The sequence below is a fragment of the Nyctereutes procyonoides genome, unplaced genomic scaffold (genome assembly GCF_905146905.1).
Source record: "Nyctereutes procyonoides isolate TBG_1078 unplaced genomic scaffold, NYPRO_anot_genome, whole genome shotgun sequence".
Taxonomy (NCBI): Eukaryota; Metazoa; Chordata; class Mammalia; order Carnivora; family Canidae; genus Nyctereutes; species Nyctereutes procyonoides.
Genome location: NW_026575133.1, coordinates 43379000 through 43395292, shown reverse-complemented (window position 1 = coordinate 43395292; position 16293 = coordinate 43379000). Strand labels below are relative to the sequence as shown.

General features: G+C 45.6%; 1 protein-coding gene across 1 annotated transcript in view; it reads right to left on the bottom strand.

The window, feature by feature from the left end:
* The window catches only part of DNER (delta/notch like EGF repeat containing), a 312689-nt gene that overhangs the window by 32093 nt on the left and 264303 nt on the right, over nt 1–16293 (bottom strand). Inside the window, exon 9 of the mRNA XM_055345842.1 lies at nt 5006–5128. Within this exon, the coding sequence (XP_055201817.1) occupies nt 5006–5128 (123 nt within the window). The remainder of the gene's footprint in view (nt 1–5005; nt 5129–16293) is intronic.

The window sequence follows — 16293 nt, the reverse complement described above, 5'->3', positions numbered from 1 at the left end:
GGAGGGCAGAGAGAGAAAGGGGACAAGAAGGAAACCCTGGGGACCAAGGACATTCATGGAGTCCAGAGGACAAGGCTTCAGTGACGGCAGGGAGCCAAGAGTCAGGAGACAAGAATGGAGCTACAGAAGGAAGCTAGAGGGGCCGGCTTCGGGATCTCACCGAAAGTCCTCGGTTATGGGGCATCTGAGTGGCTCAGTGATTGAGCATATGCCTCTGGCTCAGGGTGTGATCCTGTGTTCCTGGGATCGAGTCCCCCATCGGGCTCTCCGCAGAGAGCCTGCTTCTCCCTCTGCCTGTGTCTCTGCCTCTCTGTGTGTCTCTTGTGAATGAATGAATGAATGAATGAATGAATGAATAAGTAAAATAATCTTTTTTTTTTTTTAAATCCTCAGTTAGGTCACCATGAGATCCATTTTAGCAGAACAGTGTGGACGAGATCCAAAAAGAAGAGGATTAAGAAAAGAATAAAAATCTTACAAGTGGAGGTGTTCTCTATAGCAAATCTAGAGAAACGTGGTTGGAAAATAAAGAGGAAGAAAGGGGAGAGTAAGTAGAGGAGGACACAAAGTCAATGAAAAGTGTTTTTTTTTTTCCAATTCACATGGAACTTATTTAGAAGTTTAAAAACCTTTCTTTTTTCCTGCATAGCAGCCCAGATTCTCCAGCACTGTTTATGAAACAAAGCAAAACAACACAAAAACAATTCCTTCCCATTGACAGCAATTCCTCTTTAAGAGTCATACCTTATTATAGACAATGGTTTCTGGGTCATTACTCAGTTTTGACTAGCTGTCCATTCTTGCACCCGTAACATGGGAATGTGGTAATAATGAACAAATAATAATAAAACACCTGGCAGACGTTCCCTGTCACTGCCTCTCCTCTTTCAAAGTGTTCTTAGCCACACTTGCCTGAGCTCCTATGAACTCATTGCTTTTAGGAAGTGACACTCATTTATTTAAGCTCTATTTTAACATGAAACAGTAAAGGCCACCACTTACAAAATATTTATGTAAAGTAAGAGGCTGAAGTCCCAAACTCCCCCTCCAGCACACTACCCACCTAAGTTCTAACTCCAGAGGTAAGTACCGATTAGGACCTGCTGCCCAACCATCTGGTAGGTTCCTGGGTTTACACACACATACTATAGGTAAATATATGTTTGGAGAAATGCTTCTGAAGGGGGACAAAAGTTCACTCCCCCCCAGGAAAGAAAGAAAGGATCTTGTAACTCACCTTTTGCCTGGGTTGAGGGGCATGACGTAGCCCCTTCCACCTCTCTCTTAGTTCCTTCTAGCACCCACCACCCCTCCTCACCACTCTTACTTTAGAAGCTCTACTGTTTATGCCACTAGGCTTTGCCTTCGGGAGTCTTATTTTAAATCTAGACCTAAAGGTCTCTACACAAATTAAAGGATCACTTTGCGTGCACAATGGGATCAGATTTTTAACACACGTTTATGTCTTCCAACCCTTCCCGTTCCCATCCCCTTCAACTCTTGGATTTAGTTAAAATGATATGAAACATGAATGCGATCATTTGCATTTTTCCTTAAGAACAGGTATAATGGACACCCAGGGAGTCACACTCTTCCCTTGTGTGCAAGCTTTGAACCAAGAGCATCTGGCAAAAGTTAAGCAATTTTGAAGATGCAGTTAAGGTCCCTAATCAGTTAACTTTGTGTTGATCTTAGGTGGGCCTGACCCAATCAGGTGAGATTTTTTTAAAAGGGTGCAGGCTCCTCTCCTGAAGTGAGAGGCATGGAACAGCACAAACCCTTTCTTGTCTCCCTTTCATTGCTAGCTTTCAAGGAGCAATCTGCCATTAGGATACAGCCACAAGGTTATGAAATCTGCCAACAGCCCAAGGGAACGCAGAGGTTGAGCAACCCTTTTCCTATTCATGCTTCAGATGAGAACTCAGACCAGCCAACATCTAGATTCCAGCCTTGTGGGACCCCAAGCAGGGAGTCCACAAAGACATGCCTAGACCAACAGAACCATTGGCGACTAAAAGGGTGTTGTTTCGAGCCACTACTTTGGAGTGATTCATTATATAGCAGAACTAATTGGTAGAGCGGGTATCCCTATTTTTTTTCCAAAAGACTTTTCTTCACCATTAGGTTACCATCCACAGTCACTTTAATGTCATTTATTTAGGTTTATTCCTGCATTTTAAGGAGTCTGTTCAACCTTCTTCTTCCTGTTCTCTATCTTCCCCCTAACTGGTTATACTCTGATTTAGTTCCAGCTCAGTGAGGAAATTTTTAAAAATAATTTTCTTAGGGCACATGGTGTTATGTTTTCTTAAATGGGCAAAATATCTTTCTTTTGTCCTCAAGTGTAAAGAATCCCGGAACTACCCGTCCTTTGTCCTGAGCAGCCTGAAACACTGCTCCACTATTGCTTAGTTTCATTACAGAGCGGAGCAGGCCAGTGCGGATCTGATTCTCTTTCGTTTGTGACCTGTACTCCCTGTGAAGACTCATAAAAAAGATTTCTCTTCATCCTTAGATTTGGGAACTTTACCAGGAAATCTCAAATTGTGTATCATCTCCTTCATCAACCCCGCTGGCACTCTGCAAGCCCATTCGTTCTACTTGAAAACTTCAGTCTCCTCCAGCTCACAGATTTCTCCTTCTACTAATTAGTTGATTCTGGTTTTATTTCCATGTGCTCCTTCTTCTTCTGGAGCATCCACCATCCGGACGGAAACAGATCTCCTGGATCCTCTCTCCACGCTTCCTATCTTGTCAGTCAGGATTTCCCTTTTCTCATATTTTCACTTCTACTATGAAATAGTTCCTCCTTTGGCTTTTCCAGATCCAGATTTGAGCTTGAATAGTAAAAATTACTTGTTTTCACTTCCTCTCTTGAGTGCATAGAGCTGCTGGTTGCTGTTGCCATTTCATTTTTATTTCCCGGATTATTTTCGCTTTTTGAGTTGCTGGGACAGGCTGCCCTGTCCTGGCCAGGATGAAGGTTGGCAACGTCAGGCAAAGATAGATGCCACTGAAGACTCCCCTCCAGTGCTGGACAGGCCTGGCAGCCAGGCCCTGTCTACTAAGGTGCAGGGTGGAGGGCTCTCCGTTTGGGGTTCTCAGGGCTCTCTGGCGATGAACAGAGACCGTTTTCTGAGAAAATAAATAGACCAGGTCAGCCCCACTGTGCAGTTGTCTGAGAGGGCAGCCAGTCCCCATGAGATCTGGAGAGCCCTCTGGTGCACGAGGTCGCATGGAGCACATTCCCAGAACGTTCTTCCTCTTCGTAAACTGATGGTCCCTGGAGCTCTGCTAGCCATTGATTCAGTTCTCCCCTAACCCTGTTGTGTGCATAGGCTCCCAACACCTGCATCATTCCTCGAGAAGCCAAATCCTCTGATATGTTATGCTGTCCTCCAGGACATCCTTCACAGAGGGCCAGTAATTGCTGGAGGCAAGTCCCAGAAGGACAGAAGTATAGTGGAATTGAGAGTATATATGGAAGGATTAACATAGGTGTGTGTGCGTGGCTCATCACGTGTAATTGTATTTTTCACTGCTTAGTCACAACAGCACAAGCAATGCCTCAAAGATAGGAAAGACCAGATCATAAACCGAACAATGTAGAATTTTTAATTTTCGAAGCACATCCACTAGTCATTCTGTCACTGAAGAATTTCAAAACGTGAGGGAGCATCACCGTCCTTACTTTATACGGAGCAAATAAAGGCCAGTCAGTTGAACAGACTCTTCCTGGCTCAGCAGGAAGCCGTTGGCACGAGGAGGATGAGCTACTTAGGTCTCCTGACTCATTGCTCCTTTATTCTTCTTTCCAGAATCAGGCAGACGTCCTTATTTCTCAACACTCTGAAAAACCTGGAACTGAAATCCATGTGAATGAAGCCAGCACATTGTGGAAGTGGTGGGGTTTGGTTCTAAATGGGCATCGCACTCAGAGAGGAACGTCAGATCTGCTGAACAGAAAGCAAAGCCTTGGCCCAGCCTCACCCCTTCCAGCCAGAGACGAGATCGAGCTCATCCATGGGGCCTACAAACCCTAGAGGCCCACCAAAAAGATCCCCAGATAAAGGTGGGTCCATCCAACGAGAAGGAACAGCAGTTGCAAGGCAAGGTCACCAGGCAGGTGGATGGGATCGAGTAAGCAGTGCTGGGGGCAAGAGGTTAGATGACATGGCTATAAATAGTGCCCACAAAGGCATTACAAAAATCTAAGCCCAGCCCTGAAGTTGTGGCTTAGAGGAATGTGTGCAGCAGCTGATAAACACAATTTCCTGGCACGGTGCCGACCAAGGGCATCTGGGCTTGAATGATGCCGCACCACTGAGCCCACTGGGGAGGCCGAAGAAATGGCTTTGGGGTCACGCTGGCTGGGCTTCTGAGGGACACCGCGGCCACCTTTCACAGGGTTGTCGTGAGGACTGTGTGAGTTCATGCACATAAGGGCTCAGAACGAGGTCTGTACGTTATAAACACACTGTCGACGTCGGCTGTTTTTCCAGAGTGATTTTGACACGCGTCCACTCAAATGAGCTAACGTTTCCCTTGCAACTGACTCACTGAATGAGAATTAGCTCTTTTGCCAACATGTGAGATTCCACCTGGGTCCTCCGCCGAAAAGTCCAGCAACCTGTCTCTGCCCAGTGAGCACCGCCTGGCAGCCCGCTTCCCTCCCCCAGGGTGTCACAGCCCTGTCCTCCCATCTCTGTCGGATGGGCACTTAAATCTCACTTTTTACCATCAGCTTTTTACACACTCAACAGAGAACAGAGTGAGGGCACAGGACGAAGGAGAGGAGAGAGATTTTTCAGTTTATCAGGAGGAAACCCCACCCTTGCAAATTGGTCTCTTTGGCCCCATACATCTACCCCGTCCAGCATTTTTTGTTGTTGTTGTTGTTTTTCTGAAAAATGTAATGTTCCAACTAGAGGTTTATGCATTTAGGTTGAAACATCCATGATGTCATTTGGGCCGCCGTGGCACAAGAAGGCCAAGGGGCGCTCACCTTTGTATTCTGCAAGGCACACGCACTCATAGCCATTAACGAGGTCCCTGCAGGTGGCAGCGTTCAGGCAAGGAGCCGACAGGCACTCGTTGTATTCCTCCTCACAGTAGAGGCCGTGGTAACCTGAAGGGCAAAGAAAAAGACCTGCGGTCACATGGGTTCCATCAAAACTCACTCTGGACTGGCCCACATGAAAGGTGGCAGGCTAAGTCATTGGAAACATGGCAGAGACAGACGGGGTTGAGTCCCCTGGGGTACAACTGAAATGTGGGTTTCTGGGAAGCCTATGAAGAGTCTGTTCTCATCACCCTTTCTCATGATCCCAACTATCAAAGAAGTGATCCCACTTATCCACCAGGTGGTCTCATCACCTCATAGTGTCCAATGGCACCAGTGACCCGGAGACCAGCGCATTGAGTGCATCTGCTGTGGCCACAGGAGATGGGGGCAAGTGCAGCAGGGCCTGCAGCACAGGAGTGACAACTCCTTTCAAGGATGTGGACCACTCCTCCTCCAAACAGAGAGCCCTATCTAGCAACCACAGAGAATTTTCTTAAAAGGGATCCATGAATTTCCTTTGCTCTTCAAGAGGAAAGTCAGCTAAAAAGGCTTCACTGAAATCACTGATAAAATGTGGGGTAGTTTTTTTTTTTTTTTTTTAGTTAAAATTATGATTATCTCGGGGCACCTGGGTGGCTCAGTTGGTTAAGCATCTGACTTCTGCTCAGGTCATGATCTCGGGGTCCTGGGATCAAGCCCCGTGTCAGGCTCCCTGTTCGGTGGGGAGTCTGCTTGTCCTTCTCCCTCTGCTCCTCCCCTGCTCCTCTCTCTCTCTCAAATAAATAAAATCTTAAAAAAATAATTATCTCAATTATAATATTTTAAGTTGCACTTTAAAATTCTAGTTGTTAAAAATAGAGTAAGAGCAGTGAAGAAAAAGAAACCAACGGTTTCTCAAGAAAGATGGCTTTTGCTGCATTTGCAACACAGGTGTTTATTCTAAAGGACAAGAAGACAACATTCTTTGAGATGCACTCATGAATGTTATACTGTTTTTAACTTTCAAAACCATGTGTCAGTGCCAATTTGCAGTGAAACTGAGCCATTTTTTTTCTGGCCCTGTCCAAACAATGAGAAACACGTGAGTGCTTTCAAAAATCACCCTGCCTGTGTTGGTTCTGAATTCAGATAAGCAGAAAAAATAAACCCTTGCTCAAATGTGAACTAGAACTAGTAGTGGTCCCCCTGCCCGCCCCCCCCCCCAGCTTTCTGACTCATAGCCAACCCTCAGACTCAGAAAGTTCCATTAGGACATGCTAATGTGTTGAACTGTTTTGTTTCTTGTGCCTATCGCAAAAGTAGGTTAAGCTCCTATCTGCAGTATTAACAGAGCACTTTTCAAGTTTGTTGCCATTTCAGTTGTTTTTGAACTGCTTTCCAAAATTGGGCAGTGATAAAAGCCCCTTTGAGGAGACCTTGACCTACCTGAGACAAACAGGCCACGGTTTTCAATTCTTCCCTCTTACCCTACTTTTTGTAATTTTAGAGAAATATTTCCTATTACTCTTCATTGGTAATTTGATCATCTAGATCAGAGTTTCTCAACTGACAAGCAATTTTGCCCCTGGAATTTGGCAATGCTTGGAGACACCTTTGGTTGTCACAGTGAGGGTGGAGGGGAAGGGGACTGCCACTGGTATCTAGTGTAAGGATGCTACTAAACATCCTAGGAGGCATAGGACAGCCCTCCATGACCAAAAAAAAAAAAAGAAAAGAAAGAAAAGAAAAAAATATTCAGCTAAAGTGCTAACAGGCTAACAGAGCCAGATATGGAGAATTCTACTCTCGATTAAGGATCAGCAAACTAGCTCACAGGCCAAATCCACCCCAGTCTGGTTTTGTAATTAAAGTTTTATTGAGACAGAGCCACAGTCATCCATCTATGTATTGTGTGTGGCCGCGTTCCCACTGCAATGGCAGCCTGAGTAGTTGCAACAGGGACCATATGGCTTGCAAAGCCCAAAATCCTTACAAGCTGGCCTCCTAGAGAACAAGTTTGCTGACTCTTGATCGTGCTTCAACAGAAAATCTTCCTTTCTTATAAGAGTCTTGGATATTAACTCCTTATTAAATAGTTTGCAAACATTTTCTCCCATTCTGTACTTGGCTTTTATTCAGTTGATTGCTTCCTTTGCTGTGTTGTTTTTAAGATAGAGCCTCACTTGTCTATTTTTGCTTTTGTTGCCTGTGCTTTTGGGGTCATATCCAAGAAATCATTGCCAAGACCAATATTATGAAGGTTTTCTTCTATGTGTTCTTCTAGGAGTGTTATAGTTTCAGGTCTTACATTTAAGTCTTTAATCCATTTTGGGTTGGGTGTGTGTGTGTGTGTGTGTGTGTGTGTGTGTGTGTGCAAGGTGTAAAAGAATACAAATAGCCAACAGGTACACAAAAAGATGCTCAACATCACTAATCAGCCAGGAAATGTAAATCAAAGCCACAATGAGATATCACATGACACTTGTTATAACGCCCATTATAACCACCCCTCCCAACACACACACACACGGAGAAAATAGAAAGTGCTGGCAAGGATATAGAGAAATTGGAACCCATATACACTGCTGGTGGAAATGTGAAATGGTGCAGCCACGATGGAAAACAATATAGAGAATCTCCCCAAAATTAAAAATAGGCCCGCCTGTGTGGCTCAGTCGGTTAAGTGTCTGCCTTCGGCTCAGGTCATGATCCCAGGGTCCTAGGATAGAGCCCCATTTGGGCTCCTTGCTCAGTGAGGGAGCCTGCTTCTCCCTCTGCCCTCTGCTCCTACCCCCTGCTCGTGCTCTCTCTGTGTATCAAATAAACAAATAAAATCTTTGGAAAAAAATTGTGTTAAAAACTTGAAGATAGAACCATCATATGAATAATAATCCCATTCCTGGATTTATCCAAAGTAATGGAAAACAGGATCTTGGAAGAGAAATTTGCAGTCCTATATCCATTGCAGCATTATTCACAATAGCCAAGAGGAAGAATCGACCAAAATGCCAATCTACAGATGAAGATGAATGGATAAAGAAAATGCAGTTCATACATACAATGGAATTATTGTTCAGGCCTTAATAAAGGGAAGAAATCTTGTCGTATGCTATAACATGGATGAACCTTGAGACTAAGCTTAGTGAAATAAGCCAGTCACAGGAGGACAAATATTTCATGATCCCACTTATATGAGGTATCCAAGTAGTGAAACTCATAGAAGCAGAGTAGAATGACGGTTGCCAGGGGCTGGGAGGAGGGGAAATGAGGAGTTTCTGGCCGACGTATACAGAGTTTCAGTTCTGCAAACTGAAAATGTTCTAGATATCTGCTGTTTGACAATGTGCATATGTACTACACCCTTAAAATTTTGTTAATAGGGTAGATTTCAGGTTATGTGATTTTTCTCACAATTAAACTAGATGTATAATATATAACTTACATAGTGAGTTCATTGTCTTTTGGCTTCTCAGTGTGGAGCAACAGTTGCAAGGAGCATCTTTTCAATCGTATTTGATCTCCTAACAGATCTTCTAAAAATCACTTGGTGGAACAACAGATAACCCTACAAGCATCGCTGACCTCACAAGTGAGGTGGTGTTTACACAGACAAAAATCAAAAGCAAATTTCATGAAATCATCCATCGTTGTTTTCATTCTTTGCAAACTGTATCATTCTCTTCTTTCACTAGTAACATGACAAGGAAATGAGGACATCATTTTACAGAGATAATTAAGCTGGTGATGTTTTTCTTCCTTGGGGGAAAAGAAAAAGATGAAGGTTTCACTTTCTGAAACTGTTTTTTCAGAGATGGTAACATTTCGACATCTTCGTGGAAATGTCAAGGTACCCCTTACACTGGGTGCCAGAGAACCTAAATTGGACTGTTTGGATAAAAAGGCATTCCTTCCAAAATAGAGGGCTTCTGTGAAAATGAGGCTGCTACCCCCTGCTAGTAATTAATTCGGGCAAACAAATTAGCTCAGGGCAGTATGCCCAGGGTCTAGGAAAATTAGGCTAGTCCAAAGAACTTTTTAAAATAAAACAAAAGATCAGAAGGGTGAGATCAGAGTAGCCCTTTCCAGGGCACTGATTTTCACCATCACCACTCCCCTGCTTGCTCCTGAATATTCGACTCCAATATTCCTTACATTGACAGAACACAGTGATCAACTGGAGGTGAGGAGTGAGAGTGGTCATGACGGCTGCCACGTTTAGGCTGAGTAAGTGCATGACGTTGCCATTAACACGACCAAAGGAACAACAGGTTTTTGAGAAAGTTGACCAATTGGATTTTGGACATGTTTTAAACTTAGGGTTCACTTGGGGAGGTCCAGGTGGCAGCTGGAAAAATAGGCTTCAAGTGCGTTGAAACAGCACCTTGGGAATTAGCGGCCTTGAAGTGGTGTTGAAGTTTCATCAAAGAAAAACTTTGGAGAAGAAACAAGAAAGGACCAAGGTCAGATCTACATGGATGGGCAGGTGGAGAAAGAGAAACCAGATCAGGACACTCGGCAAGGATAAGGCAAAGCAGAGGGGGAAAGCCCAAAGGCAGCAATGTCATGGGAGCCAGGAGAGGGAAGGAGATCAAGGAGGGTTATTCAAAGGCTCTCAGGAATGAGAAATAACAGCGAGATTAGAAGATGAGAAAGTCACCAGAGGGGTGCCTGGGTGGTTCAGTCAATTAGGCACCTGACTTCGGCTCAGGTCACGATCTCAAGGTCTTGGGATCAACCTGCATTGGGCTTCACACTCAGTAAAGAGTCCCCCTGTCCCTTTGCTCCTCTTCCTACTCATGCTCTCTCTCTCTCTCTCTCTCTCTCTTTCTCTAACAAATAAATAAAATCTTTAAAAAGAAAGTCCCCGGAAAGTCACTTCAAAGTCATATCTCTCCATGGGAGCTAGACTGCCCTGGAGAGGTTGTTTTGAAAGTTGGGGGAGAGGAGGGATTGCTTGTCACACTGATTGGGGGGTTCGACTGGAATTCAGTGGGTGGAGGCCAGAGAGATTAACCGTTTTGTAACGTCCAGGATACCCCTGAACAACAAACAATGCCCTGGCATCCTTCACCACTTTGGACAGTCCCATCAGAAATTCACGGAGGTGAAAACCCTGTTTTGTAAACTTCCAGGCCTAGAACTTAATAGCTTTACATGTACATTTACATTTACAGTTTTTATGATACGCTGAGTTTTCCTGGAATGTAACTACTGGGTAAATCAAGAGAAGATTGTACCAAGAGTGGTTCGCCACTTTGGAAAATCACTTTACAAGAGCAACAGCTCTTGAGGAACAAATCACCAACAAAGCACACGCGCATCAGTAAACAAAACATGACAAAAATCCCTTCTTCAGATAATTTTCTGACAACACTGTCAAAAGCTTCTCTCACCAGTTACTTATCATAACACTTCACTGATTTCACCACAACCCTTATAACTGTCTGAAATCATATTTCAACTTCTATTCTTGATTATTATTTCTCTTCCTCCACTAGAATATAGGCTCGAAGGCAGAGGCTATGATTGCTGTGTTCACAGCTGTACCCACGGTGTCTGGTACAGAAAACATGCTCAAAATAGTTGTTGAACCAGCACCCAAAGTGCCATTGGTTAAACCAACACACATTTAAGATGTGCCTACAATGTGTCAGGAGCTCCCAGGTACTGTGGATACAAAGATAAGTGGCAGGGCTCTACTTGCTAGAAGCTTATAATCTAATAGCATGTTAGTGCTGTCTGCTTTGTATCAGCTCCTTTACATGTGCTAACTTGTTTAATCCTCATGACAACCCAGAATGATGGGTAGGACTAGTCCCAATGTGTAGATGAGGACTTAAGAGTCAAAGAGATAAAGAAACTTGCCCAAGGACACACAGTCAACCCTGTGTTCTTCCTACTTTTGCCAAGAACGTCCCCAGAGCGCATTACCTAGTATATCAGCCTGCAAGGGCTGCCATAACAAACACCACAGCCTGGGGGAATTGAGCAAATTTATTTTCTCACAGTTCTGGGAGCTGGCATTCTAGGTCAAGAGGCCAGCAGGTTTGGTTTCTCCCGAGGCCTCTCTCCTCGGCTTGCAGATGGCCACCCTTCCCCCTGTGTCTTGTCTCCATGTGGCCCTGTCTCTGTAGGCACACCTCCCCGGTGTCTCGGACAGTTATGGGAAACTAGCCATATTGGTTCCTACCCCATCCTTAAGACCTCACTGAACTTTAATTAACCTCTTAACCTCTTTGATGGCACTGTCTCTAAATACAGGCACCCTGGCCAGGGGTTAGGACTTCAACATATGAATTTGGGAGAGACAAAATTCAGTCTCTAACACCCCAAAATCAGGGTTTGTCAACCACAACGATATTGACATTTTGGATCAGATCATTCCTGGTGGTTGGGAGCTGTCTGGTGCATGGTAGGATGTTGATCCCTGGCCTCTCCCCGCTAGATTCCAGAAGCCCCCACCTCTCCCCAGTTGCGACAACCAGAAAGGTCTCCAGGCACTGCCATATGTCCCTTGGAGAACATAAACCCCCATGGAGAACAAATGTCCTAGACCCTTTTTATAACATGAGAACAACTTGAGGAGATTGCAGAATGTGTAGGTTTGAAATTTTCATCGTGAAGAGAGTAAATTCATTGAGAAAAAAGGATTCTGGGAGCAGAACTGAGGGGCTCATCTGTGACTATGGGTTTAATACAATACCAGCCCCTGGGTGACTTCCTCCAGCAGTGAAAGAATATGGATACTCGAGTCATCTGGGGCTACCCAGATCTGAGTACCAAACGGAATAAAGAGAGGAGAGAAGAGTGAGAGGTGTAGGCTTCCAGTTATGGACTAAAGAAATCACAGGGATGAGAGGCACAGCAGAGGGAATAGAGTCAGTGATACGGTAATAGTGTTGTGTGGTGACCGATGGCAGCTACACCTGCAGCGAGCACAGCACAGCACAGAGACTTGGCAAATCACTATGTTGTGCACCTGAAATTAATGTAACACGTATGTCAACTACGTCTCAATAAAAATAAATAAGTAATCAGATAGCTAGATAGAGACCTACAAACATAGAAAGGGAAGAGAGGTCAGAAACCCCACCTGGTGATTTCCAAGCTACTGAGAACCCCCATCTGTGTCCTCCCATGAAGACCAAGGTCTTACACTGTTGACTGACATCAAAGGCACAGCGAGCCAGGATCCTACTCCCCAGGGTCTGAGCTGTTCTAGAACACAAATGCCACCTCCAGGTCTGACTCTGTCCACTGAAAGGCAGGGCTTTCTGCTGCCTTTTCTTCTGCTGCTCTCTCAATGCCGCCCCAAGACAGCACCACTTAAATATTAATCTTAACATTAGAGAGGCTCTGGCCCCCCACGGTGTCTATCCGACAGCTCTTTTCTCCCCTTGCCCATCACGGCTCACTCTGAAAATTCCCCAACTGGGGGCCTCCGGTTGCAACCAGATGGCTCTCACGCTTTGTGCAACTAAGTGCGGCAACTTGTCCCTAGGTAGCCCCCTCTGCAGGGCTCCCTGTGCTCGCAGCTGCCTCAGAAAAAGCAAAGGGCCCCTTCAAAAGACCACAGTGATGTGTTCAGAACAACAGGGAGGCCTCATGGCTCACTCCCCCAGCGCAGGCCAAACTCAAGGGGAGAGTGAATCTGAAGTGCTTGGGGTTTTGTTGGGGTTTTGTTTTATTTTAAGGTCAGACTGAAGTGACTGGGGGAGAAGGGGGGTGGTTCCTTTAAGGGCATGTTGTAACTCAAAGGATGCTTCCCCTCATTCCACATTGCATGATAAAATGTGGAAGCCCCAACTCCCTGATTCAAGTCTAGACCACTTCCTGAGAGATCCAATCTTCCAAACATTCTCTCACAGTAGTTAAAAATGTAGGCAAGAAAGGAAACAATCCTATTACATTAATAATGTGATTGTGAACTCTTAAATTCTGGCTAAACTCACTGATCGCCACAGAGACCCTTCGGCACCATGGAGAGATGGGCAACGCAATCATTTTACTGTGCAGAGAGCTTGGTTTCCAGGAAAGCGTGTGCATGCGTGTTTGTGTGCACACACACAAGTGTGCACTCTATCACTCTCTGCTGATACAATCATGATAGGAATCTTTTTAAGAACAGGGGGAAACAATGTAGGTATGAATCCCTGCTCACATTAATCCTATCGAGGGTTCCAATGGTCTGTTCTAAGCAGACCTGCCAATGTTAGTATCCGTACAGACTCCCATGGAGCAATTATATTCCTGTCACACGCACATACATGCACACACACACACACAAGAAAAAGGAAAATGTCTGCAAACAGGAGGAAGTTGTATAAGGAGCAGAGCATAACCGGCCGCTGACGCTGCTTCTTTCTTTATTCCCTAATTTCTCATCCTTTCATTGCTGGAGGCACCTGAGCCAGAGAGAAAATAGATGTCAGAAGACCCAAATCAATCAATGTTTCCATGGCTGTGGTTCTTATAAACATTCCATCGGAATGGCCATACATAGAGGCTGAATTAAAGTTTTAGACTCTCAAGCCTCCCTATTATTTATATGCTGCTGAGCCGTCTATGCATCTGCACGTCCCTCCCTGGGCTTCTGAAAAAGATGGATAATGGAGAGCCGGGCTGTAAGTCAGATCCTAACAGTTCACACAAGGAGTTTGTCTCCCCATCCCTGCAGGCTGCCGCTGTCTGCACAGTAATTTGGTGAAGGCTGGCCATGCTCCGGGTCTCCTGTTTGCCTCTTCGACTGATTCATTCTTTAATGCAACATATGGTTATTAAGCGCCTCCTATGTGCCAGGCACGGTGTGAAAATAGATGTAATACCTCTGGTAGGAGCATTTAAAGGAGACAGACACCAAACAATCATCCAAATAAATGTGCAACCATAACTGGGTGAGCATGAGCAATGTGGGGGTCTGGGGTGCCAGGAGGAAGGAGAAGAGGGGGGGCTGGGCTTGGCCGAGCTCCAGGAAGGCTGCTCTGAGGAAGGGACAAGAAGCTGATAGGTGGGTTGTGGGTAGGTGCCAACAAGGTGGGAGGCACCCCGGGAAATTCAAGGCAGGAGAGGCAGTGGGTGCAGGAGTCCCACGGTCAGGGGGAGCCAGCCTCCTGCGGCTTGTTCTAGAAATGGGCTGTGATGTACCTGGGAGCAGAGGGCAAAGAACAAACAAGAGGCAAGCAGCTGCCAGACCAGGTGATACTTTCAATGGAGGGAGGACAGGGGTTGAAAAATCAGGTGAGCCTTTTAGAAAGATCACTCTTTCAGTGAATGGGGGAAAGACCACAGGGAGAATAAGAATCAGTTCTGAGGTATGGCGATCACCCCAGTGCAAAGAGGGTCGGGATGAGGGTGGTGGCAGGACCAGCTAGAGGGTCACTGTCAAGAGCCACATAAAAAGTAAAACAGCAACACTCATAAGAAATAGGATGTGGAAGGTGAGAAAGGGCAAGGACGAAGGTGGGTCCCAGCTGCCTGGCTTGTCCTATGCCGAGATGCTGTGACGCCTTTCAGAAGGAATGAAGGAACTGATATTTATCGGGCCCCCTGCCAGGGGCCAGTTTCTGTCTTAGGCGCCTTCCAATACGAGTGAATCTCATTCACACAGTGGGGCTGGGGTAGGGAAGGGATCGGGATGGAAAGCCAGCAAAACCACCTTCTAGAAGTAGATCTTCATCGAACAACAGGCATGAACAGTTTCTCCCAGAGAAACGGAAGCAATATGAAGAAAGAACATCACCTGATTTTAATGATAATCTGCCCAATTCTGACCAGACTGACCAGGACTGAGCTAGGTACTAAGGGGATCTACTGCACGGTAGCTAAAAAAAGAAAGGTTTGGGGTTAAAAGACACAAGAAGTCGGGAGAGGGAGGAAGCAGAGAGGAGCAGAGCAGAAAGAGGAGGAGGGGTGGGGCACAGAGGGAGAGCGGAAAGGGAAGATAGGGACCCAGAGTATCAAGGGGAGGGAGAAGGTGCACAGAGATAGAACACCTAAGAAGATGGAGAGGAAGAGAAACTGGTGCAGATGTGATGGAATTACTAAGGAAGTTGTGGGTCCCCTGTGGAGCCACATCGCCACCTGGTGTAGTGACCAAATGACCAACTGACCTACAGGACCCCAGGCACTAGACCACAGTGTCTTCAAGACAGTGCAGCATTGGAGGGGGCAGTGACTTGAACATTTGTGTGAAGAGCCACTGTAGGAGTCTCACCTTTCAAGGTACCTTTTATTCAAATAAAATGGATTTGACACCACTTTCCTTCCAGTAACCTCTTTTTGTGACCCAGTTGGTGAGCCCTGGGCCATCCAGTTACCACTGGCTCGATGCCAGCATGTGACATCCTCCATCAAGGTAATTCATGGGCGTTTGTGGCAGCATCATAAAAGAAGGGCCCCCGCCCCACCCCAGGAGGACGTGCACTTGACATTTCACCTGAAGTGGCAACACCCGGAAAGCATCCAGCACAATGCCTGGCATGTAACACATACCTAATACATAACAAATGTGGCACGCGTCCCCCTGGCCTGCTGACTGCAGCGCAAACCTGATTTTAAAAGACAGAGAAGGTACTAGAAATCTGAAACAGGTGCCCACCTCGAATGTGCCACAAAGGCCCTGCGACAGCATCATCCTGAGCCTCCGCTTCCCGTGGGCACCAAAGGCCACCTCCCGGAAAAGCACAAATGGCTCTGCACTCCCACAACTCATGAGCCCAGATTTCATGCTCAGATGCTCAAATACCTAGGGTTTTCTAATATGAAACAGAGTCTGTTTACATTTGGCTTTTTAAAAACCTATCTCTTAGCCTTCCCCCAGCCTCATCCCCTGAGGCTCCCCTCTGTGCTGGATCTGGTTTCCTGCCGGGCAGTAAAACCTTGACTCACAGCTCAAACTTTGATCCCAAATTCCGTATTTTCTCTTTAGCAAGTGTCCGTTCTCTCCCTTTCTGAGCACACAGGTTGGGGAACATAGAAGATGCTCAATCCCAGGGAGTGAACTGAATTTGCTAGGAAGGTGGAATCGTAGTGTAAAACAACCTGTGCGTAAATAATTACAGCAGTTGTTCTTTTCTTTGCAAATGTCTGATTTGGGCAAATAACAAAAATGCCTGGGAATAGGTATCCAGAAATCGACAGTGTTTGTCAGGCAGTGAAATTAAAGGATGCTTTTTTTTATATTTTAAGTGTGCATGTTCTAATTTTCTAATTTTCCACACTGAAAATACATTACCTATGTAACACGAGGA